The sequence below is a fragment of the Rhamphochromis sp. 'chilingali' genome (assembly GCF_963969265.1).
Source record: "Rhamphochromis sp. 'chilingali' genome assembly, chromosome: 2".
Lineage (NCBI taxonomy): Eukaryota > Metazoa > Chordata > Actinopteri > Cichliformes > Cichlidae > Rhamphochromis > Rhamphochromis sp. 'chilingali'.
In genome coordinates, this window is record NC_137930.1 from 12,409,794 (window position 1) to 12,425,082 (window position 15,289).

General features: G+C 37.9%; 1 protein-coding gene across 5 annotated transcripts; it reads right to left on the reverse strand.

Annotated features, from left to right (window-relative positions):
* Positions 1-201: 201 nt before the first annotated feature.
* Positions 202-13,066, reverse strand: marveld2a (MARVEL domain containing 2a). 5 transcript variants are annotated; one of them, XM_080875022.1, is made up of 10 exons: positions 12,964-13,016; positions 11,713-12,063; positions 11,507-11,565; positions 9,600-10,568; positions 8,132-8,352; positions 7,037-7,072; positions 6,748-6,911; positions 4,519-4,690; positions 3,870-3,920; positions 202-2,188 (listed from the first exon to the last, which is right to left on the reverse strand). In XM_080875022.1, exons 4-10 carry the CDS (start codon positions 10,549-10,551, stop codon positions 2,069-2,071), a joined length of 1,716 nt encoding a protein of 571 aa, XP_080731148.1. In that variant the 5' UTR covers positions 10,552-10,568; positions 11,507-11,565; positions 11,713-12,063; positions 12,964-13,016; the 3' UTR covers positions 202-2,068. The 5 variants fall into 5 exon arrangements, with proteins under 5 accessions (XP_080731148.1, XP_080731147.1, XP_080731145.1 ...); XM_080875021.1 differs by having other exon boundaries at positions 11,474-11,565; XM_080875019.1 differs by lacking the exon at positions 11,713-12,063 and having other exon boundaries at positions 12,964-13,066.
* Between the last annotated feature and the right edge of the window lie 2,223 nt (positions 13,067-15,289).

The following is a 15,289-nucleotide window of genomic DNA, read 5'->3' on the forward strand; positions in this document are numbered from 1 at the left end:
TTAAAGAATTGTCCTATTTTTGTCTACAAAATGTTTTTTAAGTTAACACTACATCTAAAGCAAGAGCTTCTTTAATTTTTTTTTTTTTTGAAAAAGTATTTCAATGGGCTCATTTGCACTATAAAGTCCAAAAGCCAGAAAAAGTATTACTGGGAAAGCAACTCAAAAGATAAAATTTGTTTAATCAGTTGATTACTCAGTCACTTCTTTCATCTCCCATCCAGCCTTTTGTTTTCTTTGGTGTTCTTGCCCATCAATATTTTATTACTTTTTGCCACAAAGCAAAATGGCTGGCTGCTGATTAACAAAGAATATAACTACACCATTGTCCAATAAGCAGAACTGTATTTGGAGAACAGAAAGCATGAAATTATGAAAAAATTATACACATTTAAAGAGAAAAAAACCTTGGAAAATATTTTCTGTTCAGTGAAAAGGTTCACAGTGTTATAAAGCAAATAAATTGAGATTTTTAGGCAGTTACGTGACTATAATGTACAAAATGTTTTTTTCCACTCAAAGTCTGTGCAAGTTGCATCCAAAGTACACATAGCAAACAGCTACAATTCTACAATTCCTTACTTTCAGATTCAGACACCGCAACATAAAAATGTATCCTAATGTAATGTATCCTAATTTCCCCTTGGGGATAAATAAAGACTCTGATTCTGAAAACGTGCACTTAAAAGAGTATATAAACAGTGGTTTTCATGAGGTTAAAAGTAAGAAAAAACAAATTACGCAGACAACTGACAAAAACAAACAAACAACGGATTAAACCCTGACAGAAATAATGTAGCATTATCAATAATTATACAGACATTCACTTGAAACTATTGTCAGATATGAAATTAAATGGACAACCTCAGCTACATTTTTTAGTCACAGCATCACACACATAGAATTTTTTGGTTTGCATTCAATCAAATTATAAAGCTACAAAGTGACAGCAAGCTTAAAGGGTGGTACATAGACAGAACTGTGGTCTGGCTGGGGAGAGGGGTATTTGGGTTTTTTATTCAAGTTAGGGATTTATTAAAGTTAGCCGTGCTATTTATCCTAGTTCCTTAATATCCAGCTAAGCTAATCACCCAAATTTAACCCTGGAGAACCAATGGGGTCAGAGTCGACCCCATTGGTTTTCTAGGGAAACCATAGGGTCAAATTTGACCCCATGGGTTCTCCAGGGTTAAGAGTGTAGCCTAGGGAGTGGTGAGCACTCATATAGCAATGTGAGACTAACTGGCATGGGTGATGAAGATTGCTGGCAGTCACTGTGAAATCAACTGCTAAAGAATTATTCACTAAGGCCTAAAGACATGTTAATGACACACTGTCAACCTCTATTCACTAGGGAAAAGTGTACACTCTTAACTGGTTGGAAAGTAGTTGCTAGAAATTGCTGACAATTGTTAGCATGACATTGGTTGCATAAGGGTATATGGTGCAGCACCGGAAAACTTGCAATTGCTTCAGTTGCTAGCATTGATCTAAGTGTGCTAGTAGTTTACATTGAAGACGCTAACTTGTCTGCAATCACTCACAAAACTACTCACTAAGCAGTAGCAAACCAGAAATGTAGACAATTCACCTTCAAAGTATAAATTGCAGATTTTGAAATGTGTTGGTTGTAGAAGTCAGGGACAACTTTCACTCTGAAAGCAAACATTCTCCATTTCCAGTTTGCATCACATTTTTTTAAGATTTACTATAGCTGCAAGTTTGTATCATCCACGCAACCCCCCCCCCCCCCCAAAAAAAAAAAAAACAAGCTATACATATATATAAGGTATTCCTATTAAAGATGAAACATTGTGGTCATTTGCTTTGGACTCTAAAGCTTTAAGAAACCACACATTCAAAAGAGAAATTGTTGACAGATGTGTTTTCTTCCAGTTATTGTCGCTGAACAGATTTCAAAAGGCAGGGAAAGCTTGATAAGCTCATGGTTTTGACTGCATTCAGCATCAACTTGCAACATCAAGTGTTCATTTTCAGCACTGGTGATGTAGAGATGGCGACAGCAGTTCAGTATTTGTGCTGCAGTACAGGAATTTCTCAGAGGTTTTCAGCTGTAGCCATCATTCCATTCCATGACTTTATCATATTCTTGGATCTTCTGTTTGATGTGTGATAGCTTGTTCTTCAGATACTCACAACGCTCTTTCTTTTCTAGGAAAGTGGGATCCTGTAAAGGTAAGGCAGAAACAGTGATCAGATTATAGTCTACTGTTCTTTAACCACCAAAAGACAAAGCCTAAATAAACTCCTAAATCTGACATTGCTGTCCATCAAAAACAATGTGCAACGCTGTTGCAATAGGCAACATGTTGCTTCATTACAACACTGTGGTTTTCGATGACTCCATAGATAGTCCTGCTATCCCAAATACTCAACACAACAATAACTACATTCTAAAATTACACAATATCCGTGGAGATTAGTAGACCTTTTCATAACAGACCTCTTGACTTGTAAATGCAAAAAAAGCACATGTAGAATTAATGATGGCTGAAGTTACAATATACTATGTCAGTGGATCCTCTCCCAAAAGGAATCAGGCCAGCATTAACACCTGATACATTACAGCAGAGACAGCAAATCTTTTTGATTTTGATTATAAATTTGACAGGTTATTATATCCCAGTGACCACTGAAACTAAAGTTAATTTAGCTTCAAAATAACTGAACAAAAAAAATTTGTTGCAGAGGGTCACTTTTTGAAGGAATAATAAGAATCCTGTACTTTTCCTGCAAACTCTTAAAAAAGTTCTTCTGTCTACAGCTTTTGGCTCACTTTTGTTTCTCTGGACATTTTTCCAGCTGTATTTGACATAGAAAGAGCTTCCAGTTTTTTTCCGAGGTATACGCATAGGACCTTTGTCGACCTTTAGCCCTTCAAAGCTCTGTTAAACCTGATCATTTATGGAGCAATAAAAAAATATGTAAGAGCAATAAAAGATATGTCTGTAAAAATTACACCATGTTTAATCAATAAAGACTTTATAAAGGTATAAAAAAAGTATCAGAGGGCTGTGGACCTGAGAACATTTCCATTCAGTTTAATTAAACTTTATTTATATAGCACCTAATCAAGAAAAGTCCCCTTAAGGTGTTTCATAAAAACCCAACAATGTAAGAATGAAAACCCTTGAGAAGACAAAAAAAAGCACATAGCAGCAGTGGGAAGGAAAGATTGTCTACATGTTGCAACTGTTTACTGTCACCAGGGGGCAGTGTCACAAACAGTCTTTGTCATGCAATCCTTCTTGATGATCTGATCTTTTCTTTGGGGGGTTTTTTTTTTTGTTTTTTTTTGCTCCTCCCTTGTTTATGGTTAATGTTGCTGTTGCACAGTTTCAAAGAAAGGAAAAGCGTTTTATGGTAATTAAATTTTTATGGAAAGTTTCGGGTCACTATTCTGCTAAAAGACCCATCTATGACTATGGTTCTCATCCATTTTAAAGCACATAGCTGCTCCCCATGTAAGTTAAGCCATCACCATTAGCAGAAAGTGGACAGGTTTTCTTTCTACACATGATGAGTTCAGATCAGGAATATCTTTAAATGACTGACTGACTGTAATCAATGCAAAAGAGGGACACTATTAATATGTGAGCGCCAAAATTTTGGCTGGGTTGTAGGGGTTTCAATATTTAGTTCACTCAGTGACAAGGAAATCAATTTGTAATTCTGTAATGTGTTTTTATGGAATTTTGTGGTCGACAATCTGTCTCTTCTGCATTAAAATGAAACTAAGAAGAAGTAGAGACTGTTTATACTTTTGTAAGTGAAGAAAATCACAAATTTGGTAGGGAAATAATTACTTCCCCCCATTGTATAAAACAGTAACAAGACAATAAGCTCACATTTTTCTTCCTCTGGTACTCCTGGAGGATTCTGTTAATGCGATCCACCTCCTACAAGAACAGAAAGAGAGGCATAGTTAACTCAAACACTGAAACTCAGTATGAAAATGAGTTGCAGTGACGCAGTACCAGCAGCTTTCTGATGAGAGTGAGGAATTTCAGGGTGGAGGGGAAATGCAGAGGGGACAGGAAGTCCAAACAGGGGAAGTTACGGGATGAGGAAATGAGGTACAATTTCAAAACAAAAAGACAGAGTGTAATATTCCAAACATGCAATCAAAATGCATCCTTATTCCATTTAGTTTCATTTGATTCCTGAGTGGGTTTGCTTGTTTTAGTTTAGCTTTTATAGTTTAAAATGTTTAATTTTAGTTTCATTTTATTAGTTTCAGTGTAACCTATTAGTGCCTTTTATTTTTAAAATAATTACTGTATTTATGCCAAATGCAACAAGCAAAATTTAAGGGAGTCAATGTAGATATAACAGTACAAACAGAACTTTTTGACGGTGGCTAACTCAGTCTTGTAGACATCTATACACATCCAAAAAGGCCTCAATGGGTAGTTTAAGCTTAATGTGAAGCTGTGCTAAGCAAATCAACATCAGTTCTTGTTAAATTAAATTTAAGAGGTGTATATAAGCAATCACCATCTGGTTGGTAGGGTGCTGAGGTAAACTGCCCATCATAGCGTCCATCTCATTAAACTTCTTGAGGGTTGCCTGCACCTCTGAGTGGAGCTCTTTGTACTCTGCGTACTGGTCGTTGAACACGGCCCGGTACTGGTCCCGCTCCTCATCTGACCGGATCACTGGGTACTTACTGTAGGAAACAGGAATACAAAGAGCACAGTTTTAATGTCACATCTTTTCCTAACCATATTTAAGTTATACATGGCGATAGTGGAGATAAAGATCCAATATGCTATCATGGTTGTGTTTTCTATTTATAGTGTTTTACTATTCATTTATTTCATTAAATGAAATAAGTATTTTTTTTGTCTGAAATATGAGAAAGATTTAAAGTTTCATAAGTGTTTAAAAAAATGGTAAATAGTTAGACAAATTAGAAAAGCTTTTAATTTGCGATTTATTTTCATGGAGTTTTAATTGCCTTGTACATCTATGTGTGTATATTGGTTTATCAGTTTTCTTTGTATTTACAAATGTGTTCCGAGTAAACAGCTGTATTTAATGCACACTGTGAAAGGAAAAACTTCAGTGTTAATCAAAAATTGCTGTTTGGTTGCTGGAGGACAAGATGTGGTGGACAAACTGATATTCATCTACTACTGAAACACCTATATTACAAATAATACACTTCATGGTAACTGACAAAATGATTGCCAGTTTATATTAAAACCATTTGCTAGTTGAGTTTCAGTGTGTTTGACTTTGTAAAAACAAAATCAGTGCAAACAAAATAGAAAACTCACAGAAAAAATTTCCTATTAGAAAAGCATTATACATGCTTCCCCTAGGCAGTATCATCAGAAGACATAGCATACATTTTCACTACTATGCTGATGACACCCAGCTCTATCTATCCATGAAGCCAGATAACACACACCAATTAGTTAAACTGCAGGAATGTCTTAAAGACATAAAGACCTGGATGGCCGCTAACTTTCTGCTTCTTAATTCAGATAAAACTGAGGTTACTGTACTCGGCCCTGAAAATCTTAGAAATATGGTATCTAACCAGATTCTTTCTCTAGATGGCATTACCTTGGCCTCCAGTAACGCTGTGAGGAACCTTGGAGTCAGACTGCTTTCTTCCATTTGTGCAACATCTCTAAAGTTAGAAATATCCTGTCTCAGAGTGATGCTGGAAAACTAGTTCACACATTTATTACTTCCAGGCTGGACGACTGTAATTCACTATTATCAGGATGTTCAAAAAACTCGCTGAAAAGCCTTCAGCTAATCCAAAATGCTGCAGCAAGAGTCCTGACAGGGACTAGAAAGAGAGAGCAGATTTCTCCTGTTTTGGCTTCCCTTCATTGGCTTCCTGTTAAATCCAGAATTGAATTCAAAATCCTGCTCCTCACATACAAGGTCTTAAATAATCAGGCCCCATCTTATCTTAATGACCTTGTAGTACCATATCACCCTATTAGAGCACTTCGCTCTTGCTCTGCAGGCCTACTTGTTATTCCTAGGGTATTTAAAAGTAGAATGGGAGAGAGAGCCTTCAGTTTTCAGGCCACTCTTCTGTGGAACCAGCTTCCAGTTTGGATTCGGGAGACAGACACTATCTCTACTTTTAAGATTAGGCTTAAAACTTTCCTTTTTGGTAAAGCATATAGTTAGGGCTGGACCAGGTGACCCTGAATCCTCCCTTAGTTATACTGCAATAGACGTAGGCTGCCGGGGATTCCCATGATGCATTGAGTTTTTCCTTTCCAGTCACCTTTCTCACTCGCTATGTATTAATAGACCTCTCTGCATTGAATCATATCTGTTATTAATCTCTGTCTCTCTTCCACAGCATGTCTTTATCCTGTCTTCCTTCTCTCACCCCAACCGGTCGCAGCAGATGGCCGCCCCTCCCTGAGCCTGGTTCTGCCGGAGGTTTCTTCCTGTTAAAAGGGAGTTTTTCCTTCCCACTGTCGCCAAAGTGCTTGCTCATAGGGAGTCATATGATCTGTATCTACTTGAGGCGATTTTTGTTGTGATTTGGCGCTATATAAATAAAATTGAATTGAATAGATATGTTTATGTTTAAGTGTGTGCAGGTGTGATTTTCCCTCGTCTTCTGTGATGTCTGAGCCTTTTTATTTAACATTTGAAAGGAACAACTGCAGATTGACTGTGTACTGTATCTACTTTTGTCTGACTCTCTTGACTTTTTTTTTCTATTTTCTAGGTAACACTTACGCAATGTAGTCTGGCACTATAACAGGTTTAGGAATGTGCCCCGAAGGTATAGCTCCCTGCAAAACCTTTGCAGGAACTGCTTTTGGTGCAGTATGGATGGGAACCACTGAAGAGCCCTGGACCTTTTCTGGAATTCTGGGAGCAGGAGCAGAATCTGTTACCATCTGCAGAGACACAGCAACATGTTTACTGCATTACTGTAATACTTACAGAGAAATCATCAAACAAGCATTTATTCTTTCTGCATTCCATCTTTAATGTGTGAAGTCTTTTCTTACAGAATCCTTACCAATGACTGCACAGCTCGTATGTTTGATGGCTGCATCTGCACATGTAAGATATATAAAAATATAATTCATTAACATGTGATTTATATTTTTTACATCTCTATGTTTTACTTTTGAGCTGCCATTAAACCCTACAATAACAATAGGAGTTTGTAAATTTTGTTTTTGCTCTGTTATTTTTAAAATGTTGTCTTGTGTGCCTACTGAGCTCATATGTCTTGAATTGACGGCAAATATGTTTATTTTATTTTTTATATAAACCCCTCAAATGGACCACAAGCCCACTGGCTTAGTGTGAAAAGCAGGACTATACATCCAGCACACATGTATTTAACCTTCATTCAGGGTTTTGCAAGCAAGGATACTAAAGCTACAACTATAAGCTAGCTAATCTGTACTATTAACCAACTGTTGCCATTAGCCATTACAAAAATACCATAAAGAAATTTAAAAAATAATTAATAACCAATTAAACTACATTAATACCCATTTGTCTGATATCCTTCCACTTGTAAACAATAATTATGGAAGGCTTAATTGTTCTTTGCTACATGTGAACAATGTTAACTGTGATTAGGCGCTTACTTGCAAATGACTTAAGAAATAAACTCCCTGGTGTCTCCCTCTCTCTTTTCACCCACTATGTGCGCACAGAGTACCTACACAAACTGTCCCTCACAATTACAATTTCAGTAGGTTAACAGTGCTTCCAATTTTAGTGCATAACTAGGCAAAATGACTAGTGTAGTTATGACCAGTGGCATAAATCATCTCCTTTAAATCTCCGAATTAAAAACGGTCACTTGCATGTTGCACAATTAATAAAAGAGAAAGAATACAAGGCAAAACTAGAGTGAACTATGTGTACCCCTTTTGGCAACACATGGGCAGGACTGGCAGACCCCACCCACTCACTCACTCCCCTGGAGCTTGTGTGCAAATTATGTGGTTTGTTGTTGCAGTGCAGTCTGCGTCTGCATGTGTGGACATGTTTGAGACTGTTTTTAAGTTATCAAAGTGAAGAACTCTTGACTGAATGTAAGGAATCCCTAGACCCAATTTCATAAACAGAGCAAACCTAAACAAAGCAAGCTTACCTCCTGGCCGTACCTCTCCCGGTATTTACGTGCAGCTTCGTGTCTCCACAGCTTGAGGCACACAATGGCTCCAATCAGATACACAAGCATTGTGACAAAGAGGAAGATAATGGCAGCAATCTGGCCTGCTTCCGTTCTGCAGAACGCTCCGTTAATACCATTGTTGAACATTGGGTAGGAGCAGAGACCTCCACGAGTTGTGTCTCGAACATAGACAATGCCTGGAGAATAAAAATATTCTATTATATATGCAGATCAAAAACTGATTTAAAAAGAGACTGAATATTTAATTCATTTTAATTTTAAAATCATTACATTATACCACCAGACAAAGTTATGCACTGGAATTACCTCAGTTTTACCTGAATCTATTTTTTTTTACTTGATGCTTCAATCTCTGCAATACTGTATTTCTAAGCACAGCAAATTAATCAGAGTTGTAGTTAATATTAACATATCTGACTTCTTTATATTTGCAATTCAGTGTTTGGTTCTATAGAGAGTATGAGAAGTACATGACATGACCCAGAACCCCAAATCACAGCCTTTATCTTTGTCTTTCCTTTGTCAATTTTCACACACCCTTGGGTTACTGATTAACTCAGACTGGCTCCACATATATATTGAGAACCAAGTTGTCATTAACCCAAGTATACCTAATAGCTTCACTTCAACCTTGCTACAATGGCAAAATAGTTGAACTGAAAATTGTTTTCTCTTTTACATTTTTAACTGCATTCCACCAATAACTGGGTTTGAAATACAGGACTTGCCTATTAATGAGTCTATCATGCCTATCATGCATCATAACCGCTTAAGCTTTAATTAAGAGGGAGTACTGTGCCAATTTCTTGCTTGATATTATTTATTTCTGGACTCTATTAAAGAAGATTTCTATGATTCACAGTTTAAAATAATCATTCATACTGGGCCATGGTGCATTTCTCAGTTCACTGTCTGCACAAAACAAGATGTTTTTAGGTCCCCGGAACAACTTTCACTGTATATAAAAGATGAATGTAGGCATTGAAAAGTGACCCACTGACTTCTGGACTATGCATTTTGAAATTAATGCATAATTTTTAAGTCCTTAGTTGTCAAAGGAGTCTTGGCAAACTTGGTTAGCAAGCCACAGAACACACTGTAAAGAGTTCAACTTTCTTCTAATTTCAAGAACATACAGCTGTCTGGGTAAAAATCCAAGTAACTAGACCTAGAATTGCTTTAACAAAATTTATCAGGTTGAGTAAAAACAAACAAAACAGTAAAATTCCAAGATTTTAGCACGGCAGTCTATGGTGATGTCTGGGTACTTTCTATAACCCTTGCTGTAAAGTCTTCAATGAAATTACATTGATGGTGTCTACCACGCTGAAAAAAACTATTTAAAAATATTCTTTTAAACAACAGATTCTCTGAATAATCCACTGAACTGTCTTCACTGACAAGATGCAGCTATGTTTCCTACCTGCTGCCATGTACAGCAATGCCAAGGCCAAGTTTATGATAAACTCAGTCAAAGGCCACCAGGAGGAGTCCAGCAGGATGGTGCGGTAGTACATGGTCATCCCGAGCACTAACATGATCACAGTTACCACCCATGCCAGCCCTGCCACTACCAACACAAAAGGGGTTTTGGGGCCTGTGTAGTAGGAGGTCCCGTCTATGCTGCCACCATAGTAACCTGCTCCATAAGCTCCACCAGGAGACGAATATCCAAACATGTTGAACCACTCATTGTCTTTGTGGATATAAGCACAGACACAGGCAAATACACCTGCTCCCAGCAGCAGCTCCACACAGCCCAGAATCCTCAGCAGTCCTGCCCAGGACTTCATGTAGGCATAGCGCTGATGGTACTCCTGCACTCGCTCACTGTAGGTCAGACCTGTATGGTAGGTGTGCCCAGACACAGAGTCGTGCCCATCCCTTGCTTCCAGAAGCTCTTTGCGTGAATTGTAGCTGCCGCCTGATCCGCCATATTTATCTTGGAATGACGCAGGAAGAGAGGGGGAGTGTGGGGGGGAGCAGCGAACTCCGTCTGTTGTGCTGTTGTTATTGCTTGAAGACGTAGGCATGGACCACGTCTTTTTACTACTGCGATTGCTTCCTCTGAAGAAGTTCTTCCATGAGTTGGGGATAAAGCGGTGGACTGGTTTGATGTCAATGGCAGGATCAGGCTCTAGATCAGTGTTGTCTTCACTTCCACTGGGGTCAAACTCAAGGCCAACAGGAGGCTGAGCAGGCAAAGGCGGAGGTGGAAGAGGGTCGGTGCTCTGAGCAAGATGAGGAGCTCTCTGCTCTCTCAGGGGCTGTTGATCATAGGAGTCTGATCGGGGTAAAGAGCTGGGTACCTGGTCATAGTGGGGCGCATGGCGGACACGCTCAGTGCGTCCGTAAGAGCCTCCTCCATAGGACATGAGGATGGTGATGGTCCCTAAATGCACAGACATGTTTATAAGTAAATATTTGGTGTACTGATATATATATATATATATATATATATATATATATATATATATATATATATATATATATATATATATATATATATATAGAGAGAGAGAGAGAGAGAGAGAGAGAGAGAGAGAGAGAGAGAGAGAGAGAGAGAGAGAGATATACACATATACACACACACACACACACACACACACATACATACATATATATACATGTACTATTTAAACATACATGGTCCCTAACAGACAGTGCCTTCTGATCCTGTTAATTGTAACTTCTCTTAACAATTCATCACTGAGCAAGTCCATTAATTTTTGAGACTTGAAACATAGTTGACTGGTTGAATAAACACTCCCTAATTAAGTATTCAATGAAGTGTGATCCATCAAGTAATTATGAAGTGTGCATTTGTTTTAGCTTCATTCTTATTATCAACTTAAATAACAGAAGAAAGAAAAAAAGGAGAAAGAAAAAAGGAAGAAAAAAATCTAATTAAGTCTCAGATTGATGATGATCTCATAAATGATACTCAAGCCCAACATTCACGAGGAGAAAAAAGTACACCAAACTAAAAAAGATAAGCCCCAGAGTACCAGAAGCCACCAGCAAAAACCCTCTTCATACAAAAAGCCCTTGTGATTTATGATGTTATCCAAGCCTCCTCCATGCAAGCTGAATAAAGACTGTATTTTTGTGCTGCAAACAAGTATGGAGCATGAATTCCCCTGTTGCCTCAATAAGCTATTCAGGAATGCTTTACTTACTGCAAGCTGCTACTGCAGACAGCACAAAAATACATTCTTACTAACTAATGAGCCTTTGAAAGACAGTTTCTTGTGGCAGATTTGATCTTGAGAGGTTAAAAAAAGTATGCTTGAATACCTCGTTTACACGCAGTCACTCAACACGACTTACATTGGCTTGCAGGTCAGAATGCAAACCTTGTATGACTATACAGTGTACAGATGAATCACCTGTAGAGACAGACAAGGGAAGATATGAAGATGAGTTGTAAACTCCATGCTTTGATCAACTGTCTTATCATTTAATGCACTGTACTTAGGCTGAAGCTAAACTGGCGAAAGCTGGCAATGTTTCTCACACAAGCACATTAACCTTACCTTAGTTTGAAAGTTCAGTCTCTGCTAACCAGCTACTTCTGTTCCCTCTCGCCTCTCCAGCCAAAACTAACATAAATTGAGTTGCCAGTCAGTGAGTGCCTTTCACCTGACCATCTCAGAATCGGCTGTTTTTTGTATGACCTAATTATGCTTAATGAAGCTATTAAACAATCAAAATTTTACTGTTGTACTATGAGAACTATCCAAGGTACAGGACCTTAAAGTACACTGGGGTGGACATAGCTCCAGAGTTGTCACATCACTAGAATTTCAAACTCTATACCCATACCCAGGAAATGACTTGCTATTCGATACCATTTTCAATATCACTGGGAAGATGTTGACTCTGCCCTGCAACAACATAAGTAATGAGGAAGAAGTCACATTAACTAGTTAATGTTCAACTAATTTCACCATTGTGAAAAAGATGTAAAATAAAAAGTGTAACAGGTTCACTTTAAGCTTTCTCAGAGTATTGACCAATCAAACGTCTCCTTTGGTTCAGGCTTATCACAACTGGTCAATGCAAGGAGAAAAATATTCTTTTAATATCACATAAAGGGTCAATAATGAAAATAACCGTCTTATTAATTTATTTAACAGATTATTATCATCAGCCGTAGAGTAGTATTTTAAATTCTAGTATGGTATTCATAGCTGGAGTAAAGGACCTGAATTCTTGAGCTGTGACTAAACTGTAGAGTAGCGGCTCACGACGAGGACTGTTAGTTCACTTTTGACTTTATCACCAGTTCAAGTCAGACAGACGCCTGCTACTGTTATCACGAAGCTGTTCCCAAGCTCTACTTGCTTTAATAATAAACAGGTAACGAGAAAATAGGATCACTTTGTAGTCCGTATCAAATGATATCACTGCGCGCAAGGAAGGAGGCCTGGACCTGTGGACTTCATAGTTTGAGCTGGCACACAGCATGAGGGTTCGGGCAAGAGAACAGGTCAGCCCAATATTCTGGTCTGACTCTATGTTAAGCTAATATCGTTTTCAACGTAGTTTGGAGACCGCGATATGAGTTTTTCTAACGAACACAGCTGTTTTCACATGTTTGGCTGAGTGAACAGGAGGTAAACTTCACTCGAGCACTCAACAATTTGACTCAGCCTTCTGTTTACCGCCTACTTTTCGACATAAAAACTTTTATTCCGACACGCCAACCGACTCCTTCTATTATTCTGCGAAACACATAACTCCGCGCTCTGTGTAGTGGAACCATCGCGTTGGAGGTCGCTTACCTTATTCGCTTTCCTTCCTTTTCCCGTTCTTCTCTCTCCCATTTCAGTAACGTTAACCGCAGGTTTCACTCGAAGGCAAGCACGTGACTCGCCCATCCCTTTGACGTCACTACACAGAGGAGCAGTTTACCTGGTTGGAAAAAAGAGAAGTTCAGCAGCAGCTCACCTGACGCCACCACAAACTGACGCCACCACAAACTGACGCTGGCTCGTTTAGATCTTCATCCATGTAGACGCTACCACTTTAATCTGCAATATAATAATAAAGTGTCACTGCTGCTGCTGTCAGGACAGTAATCAAATATAAGACATACTGTGCTTTCGAATACCACGCTAATAACACAACAATAACAGAGAGAACTGGTCCTAGCTGGCAGCTTTTTGAACTGCGCGGAATTTGAACTGTTGACATTTCTCCTTAGATGTACAAAGAAAAGTAAATGATCAAGGACAAAGTATGACAAAGTTCTCAAAGACAGCTAAAAAGACACGTATGACAACAGAGAGATCCAGTATACCTACACAGAGACATAATTTTCACAACGAGACAGAATGGTTAATAGAACACGTCAGTGACAAAACAACGACACAATAATACACACTTAAATTATTATTTTATTTTATTTATTTTGTACTGTAAAATTAATATTTTGTCGAGGGGGTGCAAACCTAGAATTAAATATAGCATATTATTAATTCGTAAAGATAAAGGTGGCTTCTCTCACACAAGTCTCCGAGATTGCTACTTTGCTGCTCAACTCAAAATAGTTATACAATGGTGTGATGATACTTGTGAGGCCCAATGGAAAAGAAATATATAATATGTGTGGGGTCATTCCAATACAAGCCCTGATAGGAGATCAGAAACTGACAACAGCTTGTCAGAAAGAACTGAACCCCTTGGCATCTTTTACATTGCTTATTTGGTTTGATTGAGTAAAAGAACTAAACCTAAGGAACCACATTTTCAAGTACTTAAGTGGGTGGCTTATGACTGTGAGTTTAAACCAAACCAAATGGATTTAAAATTTAAAAACTGGTCACATAAAGGGATTAATGTATATTGTGAAATTATGGATAAGAATGGCCTTCAAAGTTTTCAAATATTAAAAAATATATATGAGTTAGGAAAAAGTGACTTTTTCAGATTCCTGCAATTACAGCAATATTTGTCCTCAAAAGTGACTAAAGAAATTAATACTCAACCTAATGAAATAATGAATCTGATTTTGCAAACATACTTTAAGGGATGTAAGTCAATAATCTCTAAACTCTACCAGAGTATATTAAAAAGTAGGGGAACATCAACAGATTATATTAAAAAAAGATGGGAGAAAGAGTTGTCCACTGTTATATCTTCTGAACAATGGGACAATATGTGTGAGACTGCTACTTCAACCTCATCTTCTGCCAACTGGCAAAAATTTAGTTGGAAAAACTTGGTATGATTTTTCATAACACCAAAACAACAAACAGGGGGAAATTCCTCATGCTGGGGGAGCTGTGGGAAACTGTTGCAAATCATACCAACATATTCTGGTCTTGTCGAAAACTCTCTAAATTTTGGGGAGATGTCAAAGATAGAATAGACTATAGGCTTTAAATCAAAACAACGGTCCGTCATAACATTTTATTTAGGAGACTTACCCGAAGAATTAATTAATTAATATACTGACCCTACTGTTCTGGATGACTGGTTGAGCGTTGTTGAGGAGATTCATAAAATGGAAAAACTTACCTTTTGATTAACCCTTGGAGGCTTTAAGTCAAAAAAGGGACCCTTTTTTGACTTAAAGCCTCCAAGGGTTAAGGTTGCAAGCTAATATTTATACCACAAGATGGTGTAATCTATCCGAAATGAGTATGGGTCTCTCTCTCTCTCCCCCTCCCTCACACACACACACACACACACACCTTTTTTTTTCTTTCCTGTTTGCGCCTACTCACAGCTATATAAACTTCTGCAGGCCTCTCCTAGGCTGCTCATACATCTGTATATGTGTTGTCAATTCATGAAAATAATGTCATGTTCTCATTGCCAGAATTGCTTTGTAGGGAAAAAGCTGTGTTTTTCAGTCGACTGCTTGTTTTGTTATTTGTTGTTTGTTTGTTGTTTTCCTTTTCTGTTATAAAAATATTTAAAACCTTTATATTAAAAACTAAGTAATAAAAACATTTTATATTCTGTTTTGTCTTGTTTGTTTTTTAATGGAAGAACTGTGCAGACTGCTTAAAGCTGCTTGAGAGTTTGAAGAGTGCATGATATTGTTAAAGGCACCAAATGAGGGGACTTCATCTGGCGCAGCCAAACTAAAGAGGTAAAAAT